This window comes from Stegostoma tigrinum, chromosome 20 (genome assembly GCF_030684315.1).
Source record: "Stegostoma tigrinum isolate sSteTig4 chromosome 20, sSteTig4.hap1, whole genome shotgun sequence".
In the NCBI taxonomy this organism is placed as follows: Eukaryota; Metazoa; Chordata; class Chondrichthyes; order Orectolobiformes; family Stegostomatidae; genus Stegostoma; species Stegostoma tigrinum.
The window spans coordinates 23513430-23540937 of NC_081373.1; the positions used below are offsets into that span (position 1 = coordinate 23513430).

Below are 27508 nucleotides of genomic sequence, written 5' to 3' on the forward strand. Positions count from 1 at the left end.
ATGACCCTTGTTTAAAGTCTGAAGGCAAGCATGTTAGGTGGCAACTAACCCACCAATCTTAATGTGAATCATATAGCAATCAGATCATTAAGACCTCACAGCCAAGAGTGGGCATCATTTTTGCTCTGGCCACAACAATTGGTGTATTCAGTCACCAGAGGCTGGCAGCTTCTGGGGGAACCTAATGGTGAGAAGTTTTTTTTTACTTCTTCATTTTGCGGATTGCAGGGAGAAGGGATCAGGAGAGTTACAGTTATGGGCAGGGAATGGAGTGTTCAGATGGTATCCTTTTTCCTCTCCCGTCCATTCCCCTGATTTCTCCCAGATTGGGGTAATTGGATCGCCACCCCCTGTTTAATAGGCAAGTTGTCTCGACTTTCCCATCTGGGAAATAACTGCCTTTCATACCCACCAAGAAAGCATTTACGTGGCAAGTTAAAGCACTTAAGTGTCTATTAATTGACCACTAAAGGCTTCTGGTGGTGAGTTAATAGATTGGCCTTGCACTATTCATCCACAAGGTAACTGGTGAACCATGGCCAACCTCACCCTGTTCTTTCCCTTGCTTGCCACCTCCAGGGAGGGAACATTTTCACCTCCCTTAAGGTTCCATGTAAGTTTACTGGTGAATGTTCTGAAACAAATACAGCAGGCAGTATAGAATTAACACAAAAATAAATAAAGAACTGCAAATGCTGGATATTTGAAACAAAACCAGGAATTGCTGGAGAAACTCAGCAGCTCTGCCAGCATCTATGGAGAGAAAGAATTAACTGTTGGGGTACAGTGGTCCTTCTTCAGGACTGTCACTTGCTGACTCATTCTGAAGGAGGACCACTGGACTCAAAATGTTAATTGTGCTTTCTGTCCACATACGCTGCCAGACATGCTGAGTTTCTCCAGCAATTTCTGTTAGAATTAGCCACATTATACCCTTGAGGAACATCCTGATTGCATACTGGCAAAATGAAAATATAATCAAAATCACTGAATGGCATAACTATATCATGTTAAAGAGTGGAGAAATATATTAGCTGATACATTATAAAAACATAACTTATGAAACAGATAATAAAATCCAAATGAATGGGAAGGCAGTAAAACAGCATTTGAGACTAGAATGCTTTTAATTGGCAAGGCAAGATACAAGATATATTTATTAGACAAATAAGCTACAGAACAGGAAGGTGAGACTCCATGGAAAGTCATAAATGTATGGATATCAATTCAATATCAAATAATAGTAAGCTATTGAGAATTAACATGAATGCATAAAAGGCTGACTTTTAAAATGGTTAGGTCAGCTGAGAAGTTGTATAAATTACTGACAGGACTTCTGGACTCTGAAGGCTGGTTTGTCACTTATGTTGATGTTACAATCCAAAGTTACAAAGATTCTTATTTGCATAAGTAATTCCGATATTTTTCTCTTTAAATAGCAGTAGCAGGTAAAGTTATGTTTTTAAATAAAAATCATTTGTTGAAATTACCTACAATTACTTATGTACAGTATAGATAACCTCAGACTATTGAGCCCAATGCCTATTCTGTTTTGTACCTATGGATTGATCTTAGCCTATCTTATGGAAAATAAAGACAAAGCAAAATTTCCTTATAAAAGTTACTTGTTTTTTCCTCATTTTCCAACCTTGTTTTTCTGAGGGCTGCTAACCATGACTGACTGATGCTAGAATATCACAAGTAGTACCTCAACTAGTCCAGGGATTGAAATTGTGTGGTCAGCGTTATTAATACACTATACTCCAACCACCTGAGATATCCAGCCCAGCTCATAATTTACTAATGATGCCATAAGGATAGATATGGAGATTTCTTGTGTCAGGAGCCTTGAAATCTCCATCTAGTGGTATAAGAGCGCAGATACATGCTTGTGTGTATCATTGAAGTGCAGTGTCCAAATAAGGAATACACAACATAGCACATTTAATATATTATACATATTACAAGCATGTCATTTATACAACTATTGCTCTAGAAAATACCATGTAACTGGATAAACTGAATGAGAGATTCTTGGCTGTGGCAACAAGAGAGGCAACCTTACTAAATAATTTTCCACATTTGGGAATCTCTATTTTGCACTTGAATCTGGAACAGGTGAATTTCAAGGATGTCACATTCTGATTAAAGATGATGTACCAACCAGGAATAAGCATACATGCAGAAAACTGGTGGGCTATTCACAGCCCCAATACCAGTTTCAATAAATATTTAAAGGGACTAAAAACAAAAAATTACCTTGGCTGATTTCAGGTTTTACTCTTTCCTGTTTTGTACAATTATTTAATATGTCAGCCACCAAAACGATCTGTAATGGGCACAGTCTGAACAATATTGTCAACAAACAACATAACTACACTTCAGGTCTTTGGGTAGTGTGTTCCTACAAAAAAAAATTCATCAGTTTAAAAATAAAACTTACTGCCATGATTTGGTTTCAACATACTAGTTGAATAAAAAAAAACTTCAATTTTCTTTTATTCTTTAAGGGGATGTGGGCATCAAACTTACAAACTGGGAGCTGAAGTGTTTGTGTTCTGAATTCTATATTCCCATCTGTCCTCATTAACCTTTGATTCCCTTGCCTAACAAAAGTCTAACTCTGCCTTAAAAATATTAAACATATACAAATTATATTGCTCCCACCATCTTCTGAAGCAGGGGGTTCCAATGTCACACAACTCTCAAGAGAAAATACCCTCCATCTGTCCTATAAGGACAATATCTAATTTTAAAAGCATCCCTTAATCTGGACTCACCAAAAAGAGGGAAGACTTTTCCATTGTTGTAATCCCGGCAGTTGTGATGGGCAAGTCAGATCCCAGACTGAAACTTGGCTTTGATGGAATTTTTTGGGGGGTTTTAATCAGGTGGTCTCACACTTGAACAAAAGTACACAATGCTTCAATTTGGTTTTAGGAGCAAAACAGCAGTTCATCATGCAAAGTAAATGAAGATAAAATAGAATAAACCAAATTACTTACATCTAACACTGGTTTAAATATTTTGAAACAGTAAAATACAAACCTATTAATCTTCACAGTACTCCTTTATAGTAGACAGAGAATTCCCTGCTCTGGTATACATCGGTTTTGGCTTATCCAATGTTTCAATATCTGATCGCCTGTTTCTTGGGGCTTTACAGAAGTGAACATAGACTTGCTCAGCCTCAAATAATCCCTTCAAAGTTTTAACCAAATACTTCTGGACTGGAACTTTAAAAATGAATTCCTTATATTGAGGTAACAGCTCAGAACTGTTCAGAAATATCTACTTTTCACAAAAGCAGTTGTTTTATACATCCAGCTTTAGCCAAGACATATGAAAAATTTATCAAACAGATATCAAATCAAATATCACTTAACACAGATTTGAACATATAAACAAGGAAGAACAGTACGCCACTCAGCCTTTGAGCATGCTTTCCTATTCAGTAAGATAATGGCTGCTCTGATTTTAATGTAAATGCTGCAATTCACAAGTAATCAAGAATCTATCAGCCTCTGCCTTAAAAATGGGTAAGGTTCTGCACCCACATCCTTTTGAGGAAAGGATTCCAAAGACTCTCAACCCTCTGAGAGAAAACATGTTTCCTCATCTGTCTTCAATGAGCAACTTCTTATTTTTAAACCAAGACCCCCTAGTTCCAGATTCTTCCACAAGAGGAAGCATTCTGTTGACATCCCCATCAAGTCCCCTCAGGATCCTGTATGTTTCGATCAAGTCACCTCTGACTCTTCTAAATCTCACAGGATACAGGTCTAACCTATCTAGCCTTTCTTCATAAGGCAGTCCTCTTATTCCAGGAATTAGTGAGTTATTACTTCCAATGCATCAACATCCTTACATAAGTACAGTAAATGGTACTAATGCCCCACATAACCAACGCATAACCTCTTCTCTCTTGCATTTAATTCCCAGGTACGTTCATTTTGGATCACAATGACATCCAGGAGGTTTCACATTTTGCAAATGCAGCACATTAGATGTGGCAGGACAGGTAATCTGTTAATCATTTATTTTGTTATATAGCTGACATCACATAGAACATTTTGGCACTGTCACTACAATTTACAATAAAGCCTATAGATTCCAATAATACTAGTTGTTAATTTATATGTTCCTCTTGTTGGCCAAAACTGAAAATCAAATACTGAAATAAAAGTAGAAGAAACAAAATTCTCCTTCTCTCCATTCAGCAAATTTTACTTCTTTTAGTAAATTTTACTCAGAGCACCTCTTTTCCCCCTATGTACTGAATTCCCATTTTGAACTAAATTCCCAGGAATACAGCCCCACTCAGGTGAAGTTGTTCTCTTACTGATGGTGCTCCCTTACTTAAATTTGTTAACACTAGCAATTTTTGCCTATTTCTAATTGCCCCTGAACTGAGTGACTTAACAGGAGAGAGAGGACACTTACTAGTACTTACTAATTCATTATTTTATAAGTTTGCACCTCCCAAAGGTTTTAGCATTGCCATTTGTACAAAACTGAAAATATGGTTTGAGACTAAGTAAATTTACTTCACAAGTATTTGCAGACTTGACAGTAGAATGTCCCTTTTACATAAAAAGACAGTCAACTTTATGCCTTCAATATACCCAGCAATTATGTAATGAATTTGTTCTGTGGAAAGAATTCTGAACATTCTAGGTTTGCTCATTTCAACTTAAGAAATATAAAGATCCTTTTTTTCATACAGTGCAGCAAAATGTATATAAAATACAAGGCTATGTGACAAAATGTACATCACAAGCAAAAAGTAAACAGAAAGCACTATATTCACTTTGTTTTTAATTTGCAAAACTCAAATACTGTAAGAGTAGAAGATTAATTACGTATTGTCAAAAGAAGGTTTGGCTGATCATAATCGACAAAACTATATACTGTTTAGGCTTACAAATCATACACTTGATTTTATCAGAACTCAAAGTGCTTTCTGCTTTCATTTATCAACATGAACAAATTTTTCAATATGCCATTATTCATAATCTGATTTAAATACATACAATATTTCTTTCATTTTCATCCAATTCATTTGTTCATTCGTGGAAGCTTAAACAATAATAAACTAAAAAAAACAAAGGTTTTGGAATTTGTAAACTTAAGAAAATTATGTCAGCGCACTCAAGATTTTATATGGCACTTTATCACTCCAAGTCTAGGCAACAGCTGTTTGCATTTTAAAAGTACTGATTACAATTGAGACAGTGCACTAAGCACTCTTAATGGTCTAACCAGTTTCTATTGGTTATTGGCTATACCTAAAAGCTCAAATGAGGATTGCAAAGTGTTCTTTCACTTCTTGAGAATTTGGACAGAATGTCATTAACTCTAGTTAAATGCATTTTTCTTAGTTTTACTTGTATAGTATACTTTAATACCCAAAAAAAACCCCTTTCATCAGGAAACATGATTACAATTCTTTTCTATTTTAGAAGTCAAATTGCCTTGTATGGATTTTCTTTTAAAATTATTCAAAGTCTTGTAAACATTGTGTTTAGCAAAGCAAGTGGGGCCTATGTTGGGGAATTATATATTTTTCCATTATAGGTACTGTCGCCAACTTTAAACTCACTTGGTCAGTACAGCACAGCTAACTGCAGAGTAAAGCTCCTTCGAGTTTGTTACAAATGTGTCCCAACTTCAACCGTGAGAGATTAATCTCTGTACTGACATGCTGTGATATGTCGATTTCTGAACCCAGCCTTCTTTGTGGAGCATGCAAAATTTCCAACTTCAATGCCATTTATGCCAAGAGTTTTGCTACAGTAGGCCCATAATGAATGGGGCCTGGATTTAGATTGTACAAAGTTGCACCAAGATTTTCAATTTATCAGACTGGGCTGGATTCAAACTCTGGTAACTATTAACAAATCAACAATTTGTTAATCTGCTACAATATTTAACTCTCAAAAATAATGTTTAATAAGACATTTATAGTATAGTGCTAAAAGATATATTTTTGTTTGATCTTAGTATCTCTGAGAGATATTCTTTAAGATATTTGTTTAAAAGCTGAAAGAAAGGTTCACTTTTGAAATAGTGCCTTGACAAATGTTGGAGAATTGCAATGGTTGTTGAAATGAAATTCCTTTCATTTGGCAGCTATTGTCATTCTTCTTACAAAAATAGAGGCACACATCTATAGATAACAAAAGTTCATTTGTCTTTACTTGAGCAGGAATGACAAGGAACACTTCAGGTTTATTTGCAAGATCAACAATTTTTCCACTGGTATTCTGTTCAGCAAACAGCCATTCATGCCCTGCAAATTTAAAAAAGTGAACAAAAATTGAAGTTCAAATATAAAAATATGCAACTTAATTAACATTATAAAGTACTAGCCAAAATACACAGTAGGAATTACTGATTGTATTAGGCTCTAAAAGTCACTAAATATTCTAGAACCATAATGGGATCTAAATCTATTTCCTTGCTTATCACCTAGGTCTTTCACTCCCTCAGCTCCTTTTGTTGCTTTTATACCTCAATTATTTTCTGAATTAATTTTCATTTGTCACTAAGAATGTATTCCTTCCTCTTTCTAAAGAGGGTTTAGGATTGTCGGTTAATATTGAGGTGAAAGGAAAATGCTAAAGAAAACATATACATGAGGGTCAACAGCTTATGAAGCTAGGGCATAGGACTGATTTTAAATAACAGGGCTTTGTAAGAAGACAACAGCAGAACAGTGTTGTGAGATGAGTAGACTGAATGATCAGAAGCATGGTTTCCATTTTAAACTAGATTGTAATCTACCAATTTTAATGTTTTTTTTCCCCAGTTCTTACATTGGAAGTAAAAGATCAAAATGTACGCAAAACCTATTGCCTATACTTCCATTTTAATGAACACTAAATTATATGGATTCCAACGTTGTGAAACTTGTGAAGTGTTTACAATTAGGTCTAAGAGGAGGAGAAATTGTTTTAGTCAGAGGACTGTGAAACTTAAGAATTCACCACCATAGAGAGCTGTGAAGGGTCAGTCTTTGAGTATGTTTAAGGTAAAGATCGATATATTTTCGAACACTGATGGCGTTTCAGGAGACGTAGGAACAATAGTAGGCCACCACATCCTTCAAATCTGTTCTGCCATTCAATAATATTATGGCTGACCTGATTTTAACCTCAACTTTGCATTCCTGCATGTCCTTGATAATCTTTCATCCACTTGGTAATCAGAAATCTACCTACCTTTCCTAAAAATATTTAAACCTTCTGCAATTGAAGCCTTTTAAGGAAGGGAATTGCAAAACCTCTCAACTCTCGGAGAAAAAACATTTCCCATCTGTTTTAAATGTGTGTCCCTTTATTTTTAAACAATGACCCCTAGTTCTAGATTCTTGTACAAGAGGAAATGTGCTGTCAACATTCACCTGGTCAAGTTTCCCTCAGGATATTATACATTTTCTACTAAGTCACCTCTGACCCATCTCAACTCCATAGCATAATGTGGAGGTGCCAGTGTTGGACTGGGGTGGACAAGGTCAGAAATCACATGACAACAAGCTTATTTCAAACAGAAGCTTTTGGAACCTCAGTCTTTCTTCAGGTGTTAATGAGAGAGAAAGTATCAGACACAGGATTTATTAGTAAAAGATCAAAAGGTTCACACCATTGATGAGGATGTGCTAAATAAACCTAAGATGCTGTTAAATCTTTAATCAGAAGGTTTTGATTGATATGTAAATCCCCAAATTCCTTTCAAGTCATGGTCCTGAGAGAATTAAGATTAGGTAGGTTATGGGATGATGAGACTCAGCGAGATGCTCTGTGGGTAGATGTGACTTGATGGGCCAAAGGGCCTGTTTCTACACTGTAGGGATTCTATGTTGATGATGAAGATAAAGGTTTTAATCAGTGTGAAGAAGAGGTGACATTTTAGGTCAAACAATGCATGTTGGTGAGAGGCCTTGTTTAGAATCTGTTTGTCTTTTAGTTTGGAGTCAGACTGGTTTCAAATTTAAAGTAGGAATTGAAAACTATCATATTGGCTCAATAAATTGCATGCTTTTTGAACAAAATAAATATTTCTGCAAATACAACTTCACACCAGAGATTCGTGTGCGTGTGTGTGTGTGTGTGTGTCTGTCTGTCTGAGAGCGAGAGAGACAGTGAGCGAGAGAGAGCGCGACAGTGAGCGAGAGTGCGAGGGAGCGCGCGCGGGAGAGAGCAACAGTGAGTGACAGTGCGCGAGAGCGAGTGAGCGCGAGAACGAGACAGCGCGAGAGCGAGACCAGTGAGAGCGAGTGCGACAGCAAGCGAGAGCGAGAGCGCGCGAGAGATCGACAGCGAGGTAGAGCAAGAACGAGAGCGAGAGCGAGCGAGCACAAGAACGAGAGCGAGTGCGAGCGACAGCGCGAGAGCGAGTGCGCGAGGACGAGAGCGCATGAGAGCGAGCGAGAATGAGAGCGCGAGACAGTGAGAATGAGCAAGAGTGAGCGAAAGCGAGAGAGCGAGTGAGAGCGTGAGACAGCGAGACCAAGAGCGAGCAAGAGCGAGTGCGAGAGCGCGAGAGAGCGCAAGAGAGCGCGAGAGAACGAGAGAGCGCGAGAGAACGAGAGAGCGCGAGAGGACGAGAGAGCGCGAGAGGACGAGAGAGCGCGAGAGGACGAGAGAGCGCGAGAGAACGAGAGAGCGCGAGAGAACGAGAGAGCGCGAGAGAACGAGAGAGCGCGAGAGAGCGAGAGAGCGCGAGAGAGCGAGAGAGCGAGAGCGAGAGAGCGAGAGAGCGAGAGAGCGAGAGCGCGAGAGCGCGAGAGCGCGAGAGCGCGAGAGCGCGAGAGCGCGAGAGCGCGAGAGCGCGAGAGAACGAGAGAACGAGAGAGCGAGAGAGCGAGAGAACGAGAGAACGAGAGAACGAGAGAACGAGAGAGCGAGAGAGCGAGAGAGCGCGAGAGAGCGAGAGAGCGCGAGAGAGCGCGAGAGAGCGAGAGAGCGAGAGCGCGAGAGAGCGAGAGAGCGCGAGAGCGCGAGAGCGCGAGAGCGCGAGAGCGCGAGAGAGCGAGAGAGCGAGAGAGCGAGAGAACGAGAGAACGAGAGAGCGAGAGAGCGAGAGAGCGCGAGAGAGCGAGAGAGCGCGAGAGAGCGCGAGAGAGCGAGAGAGCGAGAGCGCGAGAGAGCGAGAGAGCGCGAGAGCGCGAGAGCGCGAGAGAGCGAGCGCGAGAGAGCGAGAGAGCGAGAGAGCGAGAGAGCGAGAGAGCGAGAGAGCGAGAGCGCGAGAGAGCGAGAGAGCGAGAGAGCGAGAGAGCGAGAGAGCGAGAGAGCGAGAGAGCGAGAGCGCGAGAGCGCGAGAGCGCGAGAGAGCGAGAGCGCGAGAGAGCGAGAGAGCGAGAGAGCGAGAGAGCGAGAGAGCGAGAGAGCGAGAGCGCGAGAGAGCGAGAGAGCGAGAGAGCGAGAGAGCGAGAGCGCGAGAGAGCGAGAGCGCGAGAGCGCGAGAGCGCGAGAGAGCGAGAGAGCGAGAGAGCGAGAGAGCGAGAGAGCGAGAGCGCGAGAGAGCGAGAGAGCGAGAGCGCGAGAGCGCGAGAGAGCGAGAGCGCGAGAGCGCGAGAGAGCGAGAGAGCGAGAGAGCGAGAGAGCGAGAGAGCGAGAGCGCGAGAGCGCGAGAGAGCGAGAGAGCGCGAGCGCGAGAGCGAGAGAGCGCGAGAGAGCGAGAGAGCGAGAGCGCGAGAGCGCGAGAGAGCGAGAGCGCGAGAGAGCGAGAGCGCGAGAGCGCGAGAGAGCGAGAGAGCGAGAGAGCGAGAGAGCGAGAGCGCGAGCGCGAGAGCGAGAGAGCGAGAGAGCGAGAGAGCGAGAGAGCGAGAGAGCGAGAGCGCGAGAGCGCGAGAGCGCGCGAGAACGAGAGCGCGCGAGAACGAGAGCGCGCGAGAACGAGAGCGCGCGAGAGAACGAGAGAGCGCGAGAGCGCGAGAGCGCGAGAGCGCGAGAGCGCGAGAGCGCGAGAGAGCGAGAGAGCGAGAGAGCGAGAGAGCGAGAGCGCGAGAGCGCGAGAGCGCGAGAGCGAGAGAGCGAGAGAGCGCGAGAGCGCGAGAGAGCGAGAGAGCGAGAGAGCGAGAGAGCGAGAGCGCGAGCGCGAGAGCGAGAGAGCGAGAGAGCGAGAGAGCGAGAGAGCGAGAGCGCGAGAGCGCGAGAGCGCGCGAGAACGAGAGCGCGCGAGAACGAGAGCGCGCGAGAACGAGAGCGCGCGAGAGAACGAGAGAGCGCGAGAGCGCGAGAGCGCGAGAGCGCGAGAGAGCGAGAGAGCGAGAGAGCGAGAGAGCGAGAGCGCGAGAGCGCGAGAGCGCGAGAGCGCGAGAGCGCGAGAGCGAGAGAGCGAGAGAGCGAGAGAGCGCGAGAGCGCGAGAGAGCGAGAGAGCGAGAGAGCGAGAGAGCGCGAGAGAGCGCGAGAGCGCGAGAGCGAGAGAGCGCGAGAGAGCGAGAGAGCGAGAGAGCGCGAGAGAGCGAGAGAGCGAGAGAGCGAGAGAGCGAGAGAGAACGAGAGCGCGAGAGAGCGCGAGAGAGCGCGAGAGAGCGCGAGAGAGCGCGAGAGAGCGCGAGAGCGCGAGAGAGCGAGCGCGAGAGAGCGAGAGAGCGAGAGAGCGAGAGAGCGAGAGAGCGAGAGAGCGAGAGCGCGAGAGCGCGAGAGAGCGAGAGCGCGAGAGCGCGAGAGAGCGAGAGCGCGAGAGCGCGAGAGCGCGAGAGAGCGAGAGAGCGAGAGAGCGAGAGCGCGAGAGCGCGAGAGAGCGAGAGAGCGCGAGCGCGAGAGCGAGAGAGCGCGAGAGAGCGAGAGAGCGAGAGCGCGAGAGCGCGAGAGAGCGAGAGAGCGAGAGAGCGAGAGCGCGAGAGCGCGAGAGCGCGAGAGAGCGAGAGAGCGAGAGCGCGAGCGCGAGAGAGCGAGAGAGCGAGAGAGCGAGAGCGCGCGAGAACGAGAGCGCGCGAGAGAACTAGAGCGCGCGAGAACGAGAGCGCGCGAGAACGAGAGCGCGCGAGAACGAGAGCGCGCGAGAGAACGAGGAGCGCGAGAGAGCGAGAGCGCGAGAGCGCGAGAGAGCGAGAGAGCGAGAGAGCGCGAGAGCGCGAGAGAGCGAGAGAGCGAGAGAGCGAGAGAGCGCGAGAGCGCGAGAGCGCGAGAGCGAGAGAGCGCGAGAGCGAGAGAGCGCGAGAGCGCGAGAGCGAGAGAGCGCGAGAGAGCGAGAGAGCGAGAGAGCGAGAGAGCGCGAGAGAGCGAGAGAGCGAGAGAGCGAGAGAGCGAGAGCGCGCGAGAGAACGAGAGCGCGCGAGAGAACGAGAGCGCGCGAGAACGAGAGCGCGCGAGAACGAGAGCGCGCGAGAGAACGAGAGAGCGCGAGAGAGCGAGAGCGCGAGAGAGCGAGAGCGCGAGAGAGCGAGAGAGCGAGAGAGCGCGAGAGCGAGAGAGCGAGAGAGCGAGAGAGCGCGAGAGCGCGAGAGCGCGAGAGCGCGAGAGCGCGAGAGCGAGAGAGCGCGAGAGCGCGAGAGCGCGAGAGAGAGAGAGCGAGAGAGCGAGAGAGCGAGAGAGCGCGAGAGCGCGAGAGCGCGAGAGCGCGAGAGCGCGAGAGCGCGAGAGAGCGAGAGAGCGCGAGAGCGCGAGAGAGCGCGAGCGCGAGAGAGCGCGAGAGAGCGAGAGAGCGAGAGAGCGAGAGAGCGAGAGCGCGCGAGAGAACGAGAGCGCGCGAGAACGAGAGCGCGCGAGAGAACGAGAGAGCGCGAGAGAACGAGAGAGCGCGAGAGAGCGAGAGCGCGAGAGAGCGAGAGCGCGAGAGAGCGAGAGAGCGAGAGAGCGAGAGAGCGAGAGAGCGAGAGAGCGCGAGAGCGAGAGAGCGAGAGAGCGAGAGAGCGCGAGAGCGCGAGAGCGCGAGAGAGCGAGAGCGAGAGCGCGAGAGCGCGAGAGCGCGAGAGCGCGAGAGAGAGAGAGCGAGAGAGCGCGAGAGCGCGAGAGCGCGAGAGAGCGAGAGAGCGCGAGAGCGCGAGAGAGCGCGAGCGCGAGAGCGCGAGAGCGCGAGAGAGCGCGAGCGCGAGAGAGCGAGAGAGCGCGAGAGCGAGAGAGCGAGAGAGCGAGAGCGCGAGAGAGCGAGAGCGCGAGAGAGCGAGAGAGCGAGAGCGCGAGAGAGCGAGAGCGCGAGAGCGCGAGAGAGCGAGAGAGCGAGAGAGCGAGAGAGCGAGAGCGCGAGAGAGCGAGAGAGCGAGAGAGCGCGAGAGCGCGAGAGAGCGAGAGCGAGAGCGCGAGAGCGCGAGAGCGCGAGAGAGAGAGAGCGAGAGAGCGAGAGAGCGAGAGAGCGCGAGAGCGCGAGAGAGCGAGAGAGCGCGAGAGCGCGAGAGCGCGAGAGAGCGCGAGCGCGAGAGAGCGAGAGAGCGAGAGCGCGAGAGAGCGAGAGAGCGAGAGAGCGAGAGCGCGAGAGAGCGAGAGCGCGAGAGAGCGAGAGAGCGAGAGCGCGAGAGAGCGAGAGAGCGAGAGCGCGAGAGAGCGAGAGAGCGAGAGAGCGAGAGAGCGAGAGAGCGCGAGAGCGCGAGAGAGCGAGAGAGCGAGAGAGCGAGAGAGCGAGAGCGCGAGAGCGCGAGAGAGCGCGAGAGCGCGAGAGCGCGAGAGAGCGCGAGCGCGAGAGAGCGCGAGCGCGAGAGCGAGAGAGCGAGAGAGCGAGAGAGCGCGAGAGAGCGAGAGAGCGCGAGAGAGCGAGAGAGCGAGAGAGCGAGAGCGCGAGAGCGCGAGAGAACGAGAGCGCGCGAGAACGAGAGAACGAGAGCGCGCGAGAACGAGAGCGCGCGAGAACGAGAGCGCGCGAGAACGAGAGCGCGCGAGAACGAGAGCGCGCGAGAGAACGAGAGAGCGCGAGAGCGAGAGCGCGAGAGAGCGAGAGCGCGAGAGAGCGAGAGAGCGAGAGCGCGAGAGAGCGAGAGAGCGAGAGCGCGAGAGAGCGAGAGAGCGAGAGAGCGAGAGAGCGCGAGAGCGCGAGAGAGCGAGAGAGCGAGAGAGCGAGAGAGCGAGAGCGCGAGAGAGCGCGAGAGCGCGAGAGCGCGAGAGAGCGCGAGCGCGAGAGAGCGCGAGCGCGAGAGCGAGAGAGCGAGAGAGCGCGAGAGAGCGAGAGAGCGAGAGAGCGCGAGAGCGCGAGAGAGCGAGAGAGCGAGAGAGCGAGAGAGCGAGAGCGCGAGAGCGCGAGAGAACGAGAGCGCGCGAGAACGAGAGCGCGCGAGAACGAGAGCGCGCGAGAACGAGAGCGCGCGAGAACGAGAGCGCGCGAGAGAACGAGAGAGCGCGAGAGAGCGAGAGCGCGAGAGAGCGAGAGCGCGAGAGAGCGAGAGAGCGAGAGAGCGCGAGAGCGCGAGAGCGCGAGAGCGCGAGAGCGAGAGAGCGAGAGAGCGAGAGCGCGAGAGCGCGAGAGAGCGCGAGAGCGAGAGAGCGAGAGAGCGAGAGAGCGAGAGAGCGCGAGAGAGCGCGAGAGAGCGAGCGCGAGAGAGCGAGAGAGCGAGAGCGCGAGAGCGCGAGAGAGCGAGAGAGCGAGAGAGCGAGAGCGCGAGAGCGCGAGAGAGCGAGAGAGCGAGAGAGCGAGAGAGCGAGAGCGCGAGAGCGCGAGAGAGCGAGAGAGCGAGAGCGCGAGAGCGCGAGAGAGCGCGAGAGCGCGAGCGCGAGAGAGCGAGAGAGCGAGAGAGCGAGAGAGCGAGAGCGCGAGCGCGAGAGAGCGAGAGAGCGAGAGAGCGAGAGCACGAGAGTACGAGAGCGCCAGAGTACGAGAGCGCCAGAGTACGAGAGCGCCAGAGTACGAGAGCGCCAGAGTACGAGAGCGCCAGAGTACGAGAGCGCGAGAGCGCGCGAGAGAACGAGAGCGCGCGAGAGAACGAGAGCGCGCGAGAGAACGAGAGCGCGCGAGAGAACGAGAGCGCGCGAGAGAACGAGAGCGCGCGAGAACGAGAGCGCGCGAGAACGAGAGCGCGCGAGAGAACGAGAGAGCGCGAGAGAGCGAGAGCGCGAGAGAGCGAGAGCGCGAGAGAGCGAGAGAGCGCGAGAGCGAGAGAGAGCGAGAGAGCGAGAGAGCGAGAGCACGAGAGTACGAGAGCGCCAGAGTACGAGAGCGCCAGAGTACGAGAGCGCCAGAGTACGAGAGCGCGAGAGCGCGCGAGAGAACGAGAGCGCGCGAGAGAACGAGAGCGCGCGAGAGAACGAGAGCGCGCGAGAGAACGAGAGCGCGCGCGAGAACGAGAGCGCGCGCGAGAACGAGAGAGCGCGAGAGAGCGAGAGCGCGAGAGAGCGAGAGAGCGCGAGAGCGCGAGAGCGCGAGAGCGAGAGAGCGCGAGAGCGCGAGAGAGCGAGAGAGCGAGAGCGCGAGAGCGCGAGAGAGCGAGAGAGCGAGAGAGCGAGAGAGCGAGAGCGCGAGAGCGCGAGAGCGCGAGAGCGCGAGAGCGAGAGAGCGCGAGAGCGCGAGAGAGCGAGAGAGCGAGAGAGCGAGAGAGCGAGAGCGCGAGCGCGAGAGCGAGAGAGCGAGAGAGCGAGAGAGCGAGAGAGCGAGAGCGCGAGAGCGCGAGAGCGCGCGAGAACGAGAGCGCGCGAGAACGAGAGCGCGCGAGAACGAGAGCGCGCGAGAGAACGAGAGAGCGCGAGAGCGCGAGAGCGCGAGAGCGCGAGAGAGCGAGAGAGCGAGAGAGCGAGAGCGCGAGAGCGCGAGAGCGCGAGAGCGCGAGAGCGCGAGAGCGAGAGAGCGAGAGAGCGAGAGAGCGCGAGAGCGCGAGAGAGCGAGAGAGCGAGAGAGCGAGAGAGCGCGAGAGAGCGCGAGAGCGCGAGAGCGAGAGAGCGCGAGAGAGCGAGAGAGCGAGAGAGCGCGAGAGAGCGAGAGAGCGAGAGAGCGAGAGAGCGAGAGAGAACGAGAGCGCGAGAGAGCGCGAGAGAGCGCGAGAGAGCGCGAGAGAGCGCGAGAGAGCGCGAGAGCGCGAGAGAGCGAGCGCGAGAGAGCGAGAGAGCGAGAGAGCGAGAGAGCGAGAGAGCGAGAGAGCGAGAGCGCGAGAGCGCGAGAGAGCGAGAGCGCGAGAGCGCGAGAGAGCGAGAGCGCGAGAGCGCGAGAGCGCGAGAGAGCGAGAGAGCGAGAGAGCGAGAGAGCGAGAGCGCGAGAGCGCGAGAGCGCGAGAGAGCGAGAGAGCGCGAGCGCGAGAGCGAGAGAGCGCGAGAGAGCGAGAGAGCGAGAGCGCGAGAGCGCGAGAGAGCGAGAGAGCGAGAGAGCGAGAGCGCGAGAGCGCGAGAGCGCGAGAGAGCGAGAGAGCGAGAGCGCGAGCGCGAGAGAGCGAGAGAGCGAGAGAGCGAGAGCGCGCGAGAACGAGAGCGCGCGAGAGAACTAGAGCGCGCGAGAACGAGAGCGCGCGAGAACGAGAGCGCGCGAGAACGAGAGCGCGCGAGAGAACGAGGAGCGCGAGAGAGCGAGAGCGCGAGAGCGCGAGAGAGCGAGAGAGCGAGAGAGCGCGAGAGCGCGAGAGAGCGAGAGAGCGAGAGAGCGAGAGAGCGCGAGAGCGCGAGAGCGCGAGAGCGCGAGAGCGCGAGAGCGCGAGAGCGAGAGAGCGCGAGAGCGAGAGAGCGCGAGAGCGCGAGAGCGAGAGAGCGCGAGAGAGCGAGAGAGCGAGAGAGCGAGAGAGCGCGAGAGAGCGAGAGAGCGAGAGAGCGAGAGAGCGAGAGCGCGCGAGAGAACGAGAGCGCGCGAGAACGAGAGCGCGCGAGAACGAGAGCGCGCGAGAGAACGAGAGAGCGCGAGAGAGCGAGAGCGCGAGAGAGCGAGAGCGCGAGAGAGCGAGAGAGCGAGAGAGCGCGAGAGCGAGAGAGCGAGAGAGCGAGAGAGCGCGAGAGCGCGAGAGCGCGAGAGCGCGAGAGCGCGAGAGCGAGAGAGCGCGAGAGCGCGAGAGCGCGAGAGAGAGAGAGCGAGAGAGCGAGAGAGCGAGAGAGCGCGAGAGCGCGAGAGCGCGAGAGCGCGAGAGCGCGAGAGCGCGAGAGAGCGAGAGAGCGCGAGAGCGCGAGAGAGCGCGAGCGCGAGAGAGCGCGAGAGAGCGAGAGAGCGAGAGAGCGAGAGAGCGAGAGCGCGCGAGAGAACGAGAGCGCGCGAGAACGAGAGCGCGCGAGAGAACGAGAGAGCGCGAGAGAACGAGAGAGCGCGAGAGAGCGAGAGCGCGAGAGAGCGAGAGCGCGAGAGAGCGAGAGAGCGAGAGAGCGAGAGAGCGAGAGAGCGAGAGAGCGCGAGAGCGAGAGAGCGAGAGAGCGAGAGAGCGCGAGAGCGCGAGAGCGCGAGAGCGCGAGAGAGCGAGAGCGAGAGCGCGAGAGCGCGAGAGCGCGAGAGCGCGAGAGAGAGAGAGCGAGAGAGCGCGAGAGCGCGAGAGCGCGAGAGAGCGAGAGAGCGCGAGAGCGCGAGAGAGCGCGAGCGCGAGAGCGCGAGAGCGCGAGAGAGCGCGAGCGCGAGAGAGCGAGAGAGCGCGAGAGCGAGAGAGCGAGAGAGCGAGAGCGCGAGAGAGCGAGAGCGCGAGAGAGCGAGAGAGCGAGAGCGCGAGAGAGCGAGAGCGCGAGAGCGCGAGAGAGCGAGAGAGCGAGAGAGCGAGAGAGCGAGAGCGCGAGAGAGCGAGAGAGCGAGAGAGCGCGAGAGCGCGAGAGAGCGAGAGCGAGAGCGCGAGAGCGCGAGAGCGCGAGAGAGAGAGAGCGAGAGAGCGAGAGAGCGAGAGAGCGCGAGAGCGCGAGAGAGCGAGAGAGCGCGAGAGCGCGAGAGCGCGAGAGAGCGCGAGCGCGAGAGAGCGAGAGAGCGAGAGCGCGAGAGAGCGAGAGAGCGAGAGAGCGAGAGCGCGAGAGAGCGAGAGCGCGAGAGAGCGAGAGAGCGAGAGCGCGAGAGAGCGAGAGAGCGAGAGCGCGAGAGAGCGAGAGAGCGAGAGAGCGAGAGAGCGAGAGAGCGCGAGAGCGCGAGAGAGCGAGAGAGCGAGAGAGCGAGAGAGCGAGAGCGCGAGAGCGCGAGAGAGCGCGAGAGCGCGAGAGCGCGAGAGAGCGCGAGCGCGAGAGAGCGCGAGCGCGAGAGCGAGAGAGCGAGAGAGCGCGAGAGAGCGAGAGAGCGAGAGAGCGCGAGAGAGCGAGAGAGCGAGAGAGCGAGAGCGCGAGAGCGCGAGAGAACGAGAGCGCGCGAGAACGAGAGAACGAGAGCGCGCGAGAACGAGAGCGCGCGAGAACGAGAGCGCGCGAGAACGAGAGCGCGCGAGAACGAGAGCGCGCGAGAGAACGAGAGAGCGCGAGAGCGAGAGCGCGAGAGAGCGAGAGCGCGAGAGAGCGAGAGAGCGAGAGCGCGAGAGAGCGAGAGAGCGAGAGCGCGAGAGAGCGAGAGAGCGAGAGAGCGAGAGAGCGCGAGAGCGCGAGAGAGCGAGAGAGCGAGAGAGCGAGAGAGCGAGAGCGCGAGAGAGCGCGAGAGCGCGAGAGCGCGAGAGAGCGCGAGCGCGAGAGAGCGCGAGCGCGAGAGCGAGAGAGCGAGAGAGCGCGAGAGAGCGAGAGAGCGAGAGAGCGCGAGAGCGCGAGAGAGCGAGAGAGCGAGAGAGCGAGAGAGCGAGAGCGCGAGAGCGCGAGAGAACGAGAGCGCGCGAGAACGAGAGCGCGCGAGAACGAGAGCGCGCGAGAACGAGAGCGCGCGAGAACGAGAGCGCGCGAGAGAACGAGAGAGCGCGAGAGAGCGAGAGCGCGAGAGAGCGAGAGCGCGAGAGAGCGAGAGAGCGAGAGAGCGCGAGAGCGCGAGAGCGCGAGAGCGCGAGAGCGAGAGAGCGAGAGAGCGAGAGCGCGAGAGCGCGAGAGAGCGCGAGAGCGAGAGAGCGAGAGAGCGAGAGAGCGAGAGAGCGCGAGAGAGCGCGAGAGAGCGAGCGCGAGAGAGCGAGAGAGCGAGAGCGCGAGAGCGCGAGAGAGCGAGAGAGCGAGAGAGCGAGAGCGCGAGAGCGCGAGAGAGCGAGAGAGCGAGAGAGCGAGAGAGCGAGAGCGCGAGAGCGCGAGAGAGCGAGAGAGCGAGAGCGCGAGAGCGCGAGAGAGCGCGAGAGCGCGAGCGCGAGAGAGCGAGAGAGCGAGAGAGCGAGAGCGCGAGCGCGAGAGAGCGAGAGAGCGAGAGAGCGAGAGCACGAGAGTACGAGAGCGCCAGAGTACGAGAGCGCCAGAGTACGAGAGCGCCAGAGTACGAGAGCGCCAGAGTACGAGAGCGCGAGAGCGCGCGAGAGAACGAGAGCGCGCGAGAGAACGAGAGCGCGCGAGAGAACGAGAGCGCGCGAGAGAACGAGAGCGCGCGAGAGAACGAGAGCGCGCGAGAACGAGAGCGCGCGAGAACGAGAGCGCGCGAGAGAACGAGAGAGCGCGAGAGAGCGAGAGCGCGAGAGAGCGAGAGCGCGAGAGAGCGAGAGAGCGCGAGAGCGAGAGAGAGCGAGAGAGCGAGAGAGCGAGAGCACGAGAGTACGAGAGCGCCAGAGTACGAGAGCGCCAGAGTACGAGAGCGCCAGAGTACGAGAGCGCGAGAGCGCGCGAGAGAACGAGAGCGCGCGAGAGAACGAGAGCGCGCGAGAGAACGAGAGCGCGCGAGAGAACGAGAGCGCGCGCGAGAACGAGAGCGCGCGCGAGAACGAGAGAGCGCGAGAGAGCGAGAGCGCGAGAGAGCGAGAGAGCGCGAGAGCGCGAGAGCGCGAGAGCGAGAGAGCGCGAGAGCGCGAGAGAGCGAGAGAGCGAGAGCGCGAGAGCGCGAGAGAGCGAGAGAGCGAGAGAGCGAGAGAGCGAGAGCGCGAGAGCGCGAGAGCGCGAGAGCGCGAGAGAGCGAGAGAGCGAGAGCGCGAGAGAGCGAGAGCGCGAGAGAGCGAGAGAGCGAGAGAGCGAGAGAGCGAGAGCGCGAGAGAGCGAGAGAGCGAGAGAGCGAGAGAGCGAGAGCGCGAGAGAGCGAGAGAGCGAGAGCGCGAGAGAGCGAGAGCGCGAGAGCGCGAGAGCGCGAGAGAGCGCGAGAGAGCGAGAGAGCGAGAGAGCGAGAGAGCGAGAGCGCGAGCGCGAGAGCGAGAGAGCGAGAGAGCGCGAGAGAGCGAGAGAGCGAGAGCGCGAGAGCGCGAGAGCGCGAGAGCGCGAGAGAGCGCGAGCGAGAGAGCGAGAGAGCGAGAGAGCGAGAGAGCGAGAGCGCGAGAGAACGAGAGCGCGAGAGAACGAGAGCGCGAGAGTACGAGAGCGCCAGAGTACGAGAGCGCGAGAGCGCGCGAGAGAACGAGAGCGCGCGAGAGAACGAGAGCGCGCGAGAGAACGAGAGCGCGCGAGAACGAGAGCGCGCGAGAACGAGAGCGCGCGAGAACGAGAGCGCGAGCGCGAGAGCGCGCGAGAACGAGAGCGCGCGAGAACGAGAGCGCGCGAGAACGAGAGCGCGCGAGAACGAGAGCGCGCGAGAGAACGAGAGCGCGCGAGAACGAGAGCGCGCGAGAGAACGAGCGCGCGAGAGAACGAGAGCGCGCGAGAGAACGAGAGCGCGCGAGAGAACGAGCGCACGAGAGAACGAGAGCGCGCGAGAACGAGAGCGCGCGAGAACGAGAGCGCGCGAGAGAACGAGAGCGCGCGAGAACGAGAGCGCGCGAGAGGACGAGCGCGCGAGAGAACGAGAGGGCGCGAGAGAACGAGAGCGCGCGAGAGAACGAGAGCGCGCGAGAGAACGAGAGCGCGCGAGAACGAGAGCGCGCGAGAACGAGAGCGCGCGAGAGCACGAGAGAGCGCGAGAGGACGAGAGAGCGCGAGAGGACGAGAGAGCGCGAGAGGACGAGAGAGCGCGAGAGCGCGCGTGAGACAGCGCGAGAGCGAGAGCGAGAGACAGCGCAAGAGACAGCGCGAGTGTGAGAGCAAGCGAGAACGAGAGAGCGAGCGTGAGAGAGAGCGCGAGAACGAGCAAGAGCGAGCGAGCGAGAGAGAGAGAGAGAGCAAGTGTGAGCGAGAGCGAGACAGAGCGCGAGAGAGAGAGCGATAGTGAGCAAGAACGAGAGCGCGAGAGAGCGAGTGCGAGAGTGAGCAAGACAGCACGAGAGCTCGCAAGAACCAGCGCGAGAGACCGAGAGAAACCGAGAGTGACCGAGAGTAAGCAAGTGCGAGAGCGGAGCGAGCGACAACGCGAGAGCACGTGCGCGAGAACGCGAGAGCGAGAACGAGACAGCGAGAATGAGCAAGAGCGAGCGAAAGCGAGAGAGCGCGAGCGCGAGAGACACAGCACGAGAGCGAGAGCGCACGAGACAGCGCGAGAGCGCAAGCGCGAGCGAGATCGAGACAGCGAGAGAGAGAGAGCGCGAGAGTGTGAGAGCAAGCGAGAACGAGAGAGCACGAGAGATCGATAGCGAGGTAGAGTGAGCGAGGTAGAGTAAGAACGAGAGCGAGCGAGACAGCGCGAGAGCGAGCGAGACAGCGCGAGAGCGAGCGAGACAGCGCGAGAGCGAGCGAGACAGCGCGAGAGCGAGCGAGACAGCAAGAGTGAGAGAGCGAGTGCAAGCAAGTGCGAGCGAGAACGAGACAGAGCGAGAGCGAGAGCGAGAGAGAGCGAGTGCGAGCAAGACAGCGTGAGAGCTCGCGAGAACGCGAGAGCCAGCGCGAGACAGCACGAGAGAGCGAGAGTAAGCGAGTGCAAGAGCGAGCGACAGCGCAAGAGACAGTGCGCGAGAACGAGAGAGCGCGAGACAGTGAGAACGAGCAAGAGTGAGCGAAAGCGAGAGAGCGAATGCGAGACACAGTGCGAGAGAGAAAGCGAGAGCGAGCAAGAACAAGAGCGCGAGAGCAAGAGAGAGAGCGAGAGAGAGCGAGAGAGAGCGAGAGAGAGCGAGAGAGAGCGAGAGAGAGCGAGAGAGAGCGAGAGAGAGCGAGAGAGCGAGAGAGAGCGAGAGAGCGAGAGAGCGAGAGAGCGAGAGAGCGAGAGAGCAAGAGAGCAAGAGAGCAAGAGCGAGAGAGCGCGAGCAAGAGCAAGAACGAGTGTGAGAGCGAGCGAGCGACAGCGCGAGAGCGAGAGACAGCGCGAGAGCGAGAGACAGCGCGAGAGCGAGAGACAGCGCGAGAGCGAGAGAGAGCGCGAGACAGCGCGAGACAGCGCGAGACAGCGCGAGACAGCACGAGACAGCACGAGACAGCACGAGAGCGAGAGAGCGCGAGAGCGAGAGAGCGAGAGAGCGAGAGAGCGAGAGAGCGAGAGAGCGAGAGAGCACGAGACAGCGCGAGAGTGAGAGAGCGCGAGACAGAGCGAGAGAGCGCGAGACAGCGCGAGAGCGAGAGAGCGCGAGAGCGAGAGACAGCGCGAGAGCGAGAGAGCGCGAGAGCGCGAGACAGCGCGAGAGCGAGAGAGCGCGAGACAGCGCGAGAGCGAGAGAGCGCGAGAGCGAGAGAGCGCGAGACAGCGCGAGAGCGAGAGAGCGCGAGACAGCGCGAGAGCGAGAGACAGCGCGAGAGCGAGAGACAGCGCGAGAGCGAGAGACAGCGCGAGAGCGAGAGACAGCGCGAGACAGCGCGAGAGCGAGAGAGAGCGCGAGACAGCACGAGAGCGAGAGACAGCACGAGAGCGAGAGACAGCACGAGAGCGAGAGACAGCACGAGAGCGAGAGAGAGCGCGAGACAGCGAGACAGCGCGAGAGCGAGAGAGAGAGCGAGAGAGCGAGAGAGAGAGCGAGAGAGCGAGAGAGAGCGCGAGACAGCACGAGAGCGAGAGACAGCACGAGAGCGAGAGACAGCACGAGAGCGAGAGACAGCACGAGAGCGAGAGAGCGAGAGAGAGCGCGAGACAGCACGAGAGCGAGACCGCGCGAGACAGCACGAGAGCGAGAGAGCGCGAGAGCGCGAGAGCGAGAGAGCGCGAGAGCGCGAGAGCGCGAGAGCGCGAGAGAGCGAGAGAGCGAGAGCGCGAGAGCGCGAGAGAGCGCGAGAGAGCGCGAGAGCGCGAGAGCGCGAGAGAGCGAGAGCGCGAGAGCGCGAGAGCGCGAGAGAGCGCGAGAGCGCGAGAGCGCGAGAGCGCGAGAGAGCGAGAGAGCGAGAGAGCGAGAGAGCGAGAGAGCGAGAGCGCGAGCGCGAGCGCGAGAGCGAGAGAGCGCGAGAGAGCGAGAGAGCGAGAGAGCGCGAGAGCGCGAGAGAGCGCGAGAGCGCGAGAGAGCGCGAGAGCGAGAGAGCGCGAGAGAGCGAGAGAGCGAGAGAGCGCGAGAGAGCGAGAGAGCGAGAGAGCGAGAGAGCGAGAGCGCGCGAGAGAACGAGAGCGCGCGAGAACGAGAGCGCGCGAGAACGAGAGCGCGCGAGAACGAGAGCGCGCGAGAGAACGAGAGCGCGAGAGAGCGAGAGAGCGAGAGAGCGCGAGAGCGAGAGAGCGAGAGAGCGAGAGAGCGAGAGAGCGCGAGAGCGCGAGAGCGCGAGAGAGCGAGAGAGCGAGAGAGCGAGAGAGCGCGAGAGCGCGAGAGAGCGCGAGCGCGAGAGAGCGAGAGAGCGAGAGAGCGAGAGCGCGAGAGAGCGAGAGAGCGAGAGAGCGAGAGAGCGAGAGCGCGAGAGCGCGAGAGAGCGAGAGAGCGAGAGCGCGAGAGAGCGAGAGAGCGAGAGAGCGAGAGCGCGAGAGCGCGAGAGAGCGAGAGAGCGAGAGAGCGAGAGAGCGAGAGAGCGAGAGCGCGAGAGAGCGAGAGAGCGAGAGCGCGAGCGAGAGAGCGAGAGAGCGAGAGAGCGAGAGAGCGCGAGAGCGCGAGAGAGCGAGAGAGCGAGAGCGCGCGAGAACGAGAGCGCGCGAGAACGAGAGCGCGCGAGAACGAGAGCGCGCGAGAGAACGAGAGAGCGCGAGAGAGTGAGAGCGCGAGAGCGCGAGAGAGCGAGAGCGCGAGAGCGCGAGAGAGCGAGAGAGCGAGAGAGCGAGAGAGCGAGAGAGCGAGAGAGCGAGAGAGCGAGAGAGCGAGAGCGCGAGAGAGCGCGAGAGCGAGAGAGCGCGAGAGAGCGAGAGCGCGAGAGAGCGAGAGCGCGAGAGAGCGAGAGCGCGAGAGAGCGCGAGAGCGAGAGAGCGAGAGAGCGAGAGAGAGCGCGAGAGCGAGAGAGCGAGAGCGCGAGCGCGAGAGAGCGAGAGCGCGAGAGCGCGAGAGCGCGAGAGAGCGAGAGAGCGAGAGCGCGAGAGCGCGAGAGAGCGAGAGAGCGAGAGAGCGAGAGCGCGAGAGCGCGAGAGCGCGAGAGCGCCAGAGCGCGAGAGCGCCAGAGTACGAGAGCGCCAGAGTACGAGAGCGCGCGAGAGAACGAGAGCGCGCGAGAGAACGAGAGCGCGCGAGAACGAGAGCGCGCGAGAACGAGAGCGCGCGAGAACGAGAGCGCGCGAGAACGAGAGCGCGCGAGAGAACGAGAGAGCGCGAGAGAGCGAGAGCGCGAGAGCGCGAGAGAGCGAGAGAGCGCGAGAGCGCGAGAGAGCGAGAGCGCGAGAGCGCGAGAGCGCGAGAGAGCGAGAGAGCGAGAGAGCGAGAGAGCGAGAGCGCGAGAGAGCGAGAGCGCGAGAGAGCGAGAGAGCGAGAGAGCGAGAGCGCGAGAGCGCGAGAGAGCGAGAGCGCGAGAGCGCGAGAGCGCGAGAGCGCGAGAGAGCGAGAGAGCGAGAGCGCGAGAGCGCGAGAGCGCGAGAGAGCGAGAGAGCGAGAGAGCGAGAGAGCGAGAGAGCGAGAGAGCGAGAGCGCGAGCGCGAGAGCGAGAGAGCGAGAGAGCGCGAGAGAGCGAGAGAGCGAGAGCGCGAGAGAGCGCGAGCGAGAGAGCGAGAGAGCGAGAGAGCGAGAGAGCGAGAGCGCGAGAGCGCGAGAGAACGAGAGCGCGAGAGCGCCAGAGTACGAGAGCGCGAGAGCGCGCGAGAGAACGAGAGCGCGCGAGAGAACGAGAGCGCGCGAGAGAACGAGAGCGCGCGAGAGAACGAGAGCGCGCGAGAACGAGAGCGCGCGAGAACGAGAGCGCGAGCGCGAGAGCGCGAGAGAACGAGAGCGCGCGAGAACGAGAGCGCGCGAGAACGAGAGCGCGCGAGAGAACGAGAGCGCGCGAGAACGAGAGCGCGCGAGAGAACGAGCGCGCGAGAGAACGAGAGCGCGCGAGAACGAGAGCGCGCGAGAGAACGAGCGCGCGAGAGAACGAGAGGGCGCGAGAGAACGAGAGGGCGCGAGAGAACGAGAGGGCGCGAGAGAACGAGAGCGCGCGAGAACGAGAGCGCGCGAGAGGACGAGAGAGCGCGAGAGGACGAGAGAGCGCGAGAGGACGAGAGAGCGCGAGAGGACGAGAGAGCGCGAGAGCGCGCGTGAGACAGCGCGAGAGCGAGAGCGAGAGACAGCGCAAGAGACAGCGCGAGTGTGAGAGCAAGCGAGAACGAGAGAGCGAGCGTGAGAGAGAGCGCGAGAACGAGCAAGAGCGAGCGAGCGAGAGAGAGAGAGAGAGCAAGTGTGAGCGAGAGCGAGACAGAGCGCGAGAGAGAGAGCGATAGTGAGCAAGAACGAGAGCGCGAGAGAGCGAGTGCGAGAGTGAGCAAGACAGCACGAGAGCTCGCAAGAACCAGCGCGAGAGACCGAGAGAAACCGAGAGTGACCGAGAGTAAGCAAGTGCGAGAGCGGAGCGAGCGACAACGCGAGAGCACGTGCGCGAGAACGCGAGAGCGAGAACGAGACAGCGAGAATGAGCAAGAGCGAGCGAAAGCGAGAGAGCGCGAGCGCGAGAGACACAGCACGAGAGCGAGAGCGCACGAGACAGCGCGAGAGCGCAAGCGCGAGCGAGATCGAGACAGCGAGAGAGAGAGAGCGCGAGAGTGTGAGAGCAAGCGAGAACGAGAGAGCACGAGAGATCGATAGCGAGGTAGAGTGAGCGAGGTAGAGTAAGAACGAGAGCGAGCGAGACAGCGCGAGAGCGAGCGAGACAGCGCGAGAGCGAGCGAGACAGCGCGAGAGCGAGCGAGACAGCGCGAGAGCGAGCGAGACAGCAAGAGTGAGAGAGCGAGTGCAAGCAAGTGCGAGCGAGAACGAGACAGAGCGAGAGCGAGAGCGAGAGAGAGCGAGTGCGAGCAAGACAGCGTGAGAGCTCGCGAGAACGCGAGAGCCAGCGCGAGACAGCACGAGAGAGCGAGAGTAAGCGAGTGCAAGAGCGAGCGACAGCGCAAGAGACAGTGCGCGAGAACGAGAGAGCGCGAGACAGTGAGAACGAGCAAGAGTGAGCGAAAGCGAGAGAGCGAATGCGAGACACAGTGCGAGAGAGAAAGCGAGAGCGAGCAAGAACAAGAGCGCGAGAGCAAGAGAGAGAGCGAGAGAGAGCGAGAGAGAGCGAGAGAGAGCGAGAGCGAGCGAGAGCGAGCGAGAGCGAGAGCGAGCGAGAGCGAGAGAGCGAGAGAGCGAGAGAGCGAGAGAGCGAGAGAGCGAGAGAGCAAGAGAGCAAGAGCGAGAGAGCGCGAGCAAGAGCAAGAACGAGTGTGAGAGCGAGCGAGCGACAGCGCGAGAGCGAGAGACAGCGCGAGAGCGAGAGACAGCGCGAGAGCGAGAGACAGCGCGAGAGCGAGAGAGAGCGCGAGACAGCGCGAGACAGCGCGAGACAGCACGAGAGCGAGAGAGCGCGAGAGCGAGAGAGCGAGAGAGCGAGAGAGCGAGAGAGCGAGAGAGCGAGAGAGCGAGAGAGCACGAGACAGCGCGAGAGCGAGAGAGCACGAGACAGCGCGAGAGCGAGAGAGCGCGAGACAGAGCGAGAGAGCGCGAGACAGCGCGAGACAGCGCGAGAGCGCGAGAGCGCGAGAGCGAGAGAGCGCGAGAGCGAGAGAGCGCGCGAGAGCGCGAGAGCGCGAGAGCGCGAGAGCGCGAGAGCGCGAGACAGCGAGAGAGCGCGAGAGCGCGAGAGCGCGAGAGAGCGCGAGAGCGAGAGAGCGCGAGAGCGAGAGAGCGCGAGAGCGAGAGAGCGAGAGAGCGCGAGACAGCGCGAGAGCGAGAGAGCGCGAGACAGCGCGAGAGCGAGAGAGAGCGCGAGACAGCACGAGAGCGAGAGACAGCACGAGAGCGAGAGACAGCACGAGAGCGAGAGAGAGCGCGAGACAGCGAGACAGCGCGAGAGCGAGAGAGAGAGCGAGAGAGCGAGAGAGCGAGAGAGAGCGCGAGACAGCACGAGAGCGAGAGAGCGCGAGACAGCACGAGAGCGAGAGACAGCACGAGAGCGAGAGACAGCACGAGAGCGAGAGACAGCACGAGAGCGAGAGAGCGAGAGAGAGCGCGAGACAGCACGAGAGCGAGACAGCGCGAGACAGCACGAGAGCGAGAGAGCGCGAGAGCGCAAGAGCGAGAGAGCGCAAGAGCGAGAGCGCGAGAGAGCGAGAGCGCGAGAGCGCGAGAGCGCGAGAGCGAGAGCGCGAGAGCGCGAGAGCGAGAGAGCGAGAGAGCGAGAGAGCGAGCGAGCGAGAGAGCGAGAGAGCGAGAGAGCGAGCGAGCGAGCGAGCGAGAGAGCGAGAGAGCGCGAGAGCGAGCGAGACAGCGCGAGAGCGAGCGAGACAGCAAGAGTGAGAGAGCGAGTGCAAGCAAGTGCGAGCGAGAACGAGACAGAGCGAGAGCGAGAGCGAGAGCGAGCGAGTGCGAGCAAGACAGCGTGAGAGCTCGCGAGAACGCGAGAGCCAGCGCGAGACAGCACGAGAGAGCGAGAGTAAGCGAGTGCAAGAGCGAGCGACAGCGCAAGAGACAGTGCGCGAGAACGAGAGAGCGCGAGACAGTGAGAACGAGCAAGAGTGAGCGAAAGCGAGAGCGCGAATGCGAGACACAGTGCGAGAGAGAAAGCGAGAGCGAGCAAGAACAAGAGCGCGAGAGCAAGAGAGAGAGCGAGAGAGAGAGAGAGAGAGAGAGAGAGAGAGCGAGAGAGAGAGAGAGAGCGAGAGCGAGAGAGCGAGAGAGCGAGAGAGCGAGAGAGCGAGAGAGCGAGAGAGCGAGAGAGCGAGAGAGCGAGAGAGCGAGAGCGAGAGAGCAAGAGAGCAAGAGAGCAAGAGAGCAAGACAGCAAGAGCGAGAGAGCGCGAGCAAGAGCAAGAACGAGTGTGAGAGCGAGCGAGCGACAGCGCGAGAGCGAGAGACAGCGCGAGAGCGAGAGACAGCGCGAGAGCGAGAGACAGCGCGAGACAGCACGAGAGCGAGAGAGAGCGCGAGACAGCACGAGAGCGAGAGAGAGAGCGCGAGAGAGCGCGAGAGAGCGCGAGAGAGCGCGAGAGAGCGCGAGAGAGCGCGAGAGAGCGCGAGACAGCGCGAGACAGCGAGAGAGCGCGAGAGCGCGAGAGCGCGAGAGCGAGAGAGCGAGAGAGCGAGAGAGCGCGAGAGCGAGAGAGCGAGAGAGCGAGAGAGCGAGAGAGCGCGAGAGCGAGAGAGCGCGAGAGAGCGCGAGAGCGAGAGAGCGAGAGACAGCGCGAGAGCGAGAGAGCGCGAGAGCGCGAGACAGCGCGAGACAGCGCGAGAGCGAGAGAGAGCGCGTGACAGCACGAGAGCGAGAGACAGCACGAGAGCGAGAGACAGCACGAGAGCGAGAGAGAGCGCGAGACAGCACGA

At 57.3% G+C, this 27508-nt stretch overlaps 1 protein-coding gene across 1 annotated transcript in view; it reads right to left on the reverse strand.

Moving 5' to 3' along the window:
• Positions 1 to 1108: 1108 nt before the first annotated feature.
• nhlrc2 (NHL repeat containing 2) overlaps positions 1109 to 27508 on the reverse strand; it is a 114653-nt gene continuing 88253 nt past the window's right edge. Inside the window, exon 11 of the mRNA XM_059653039.1 lies at positions 1109 to 6292. Coding sequence (XP_059509022.1) covers positions 6036 to 6292 — 257 coding nt within the window. The 3' untranslated portion in view covers positions 1109 to 6035. The remainder of the gene's footprint in view (positions 6293 to 27508) is intronic.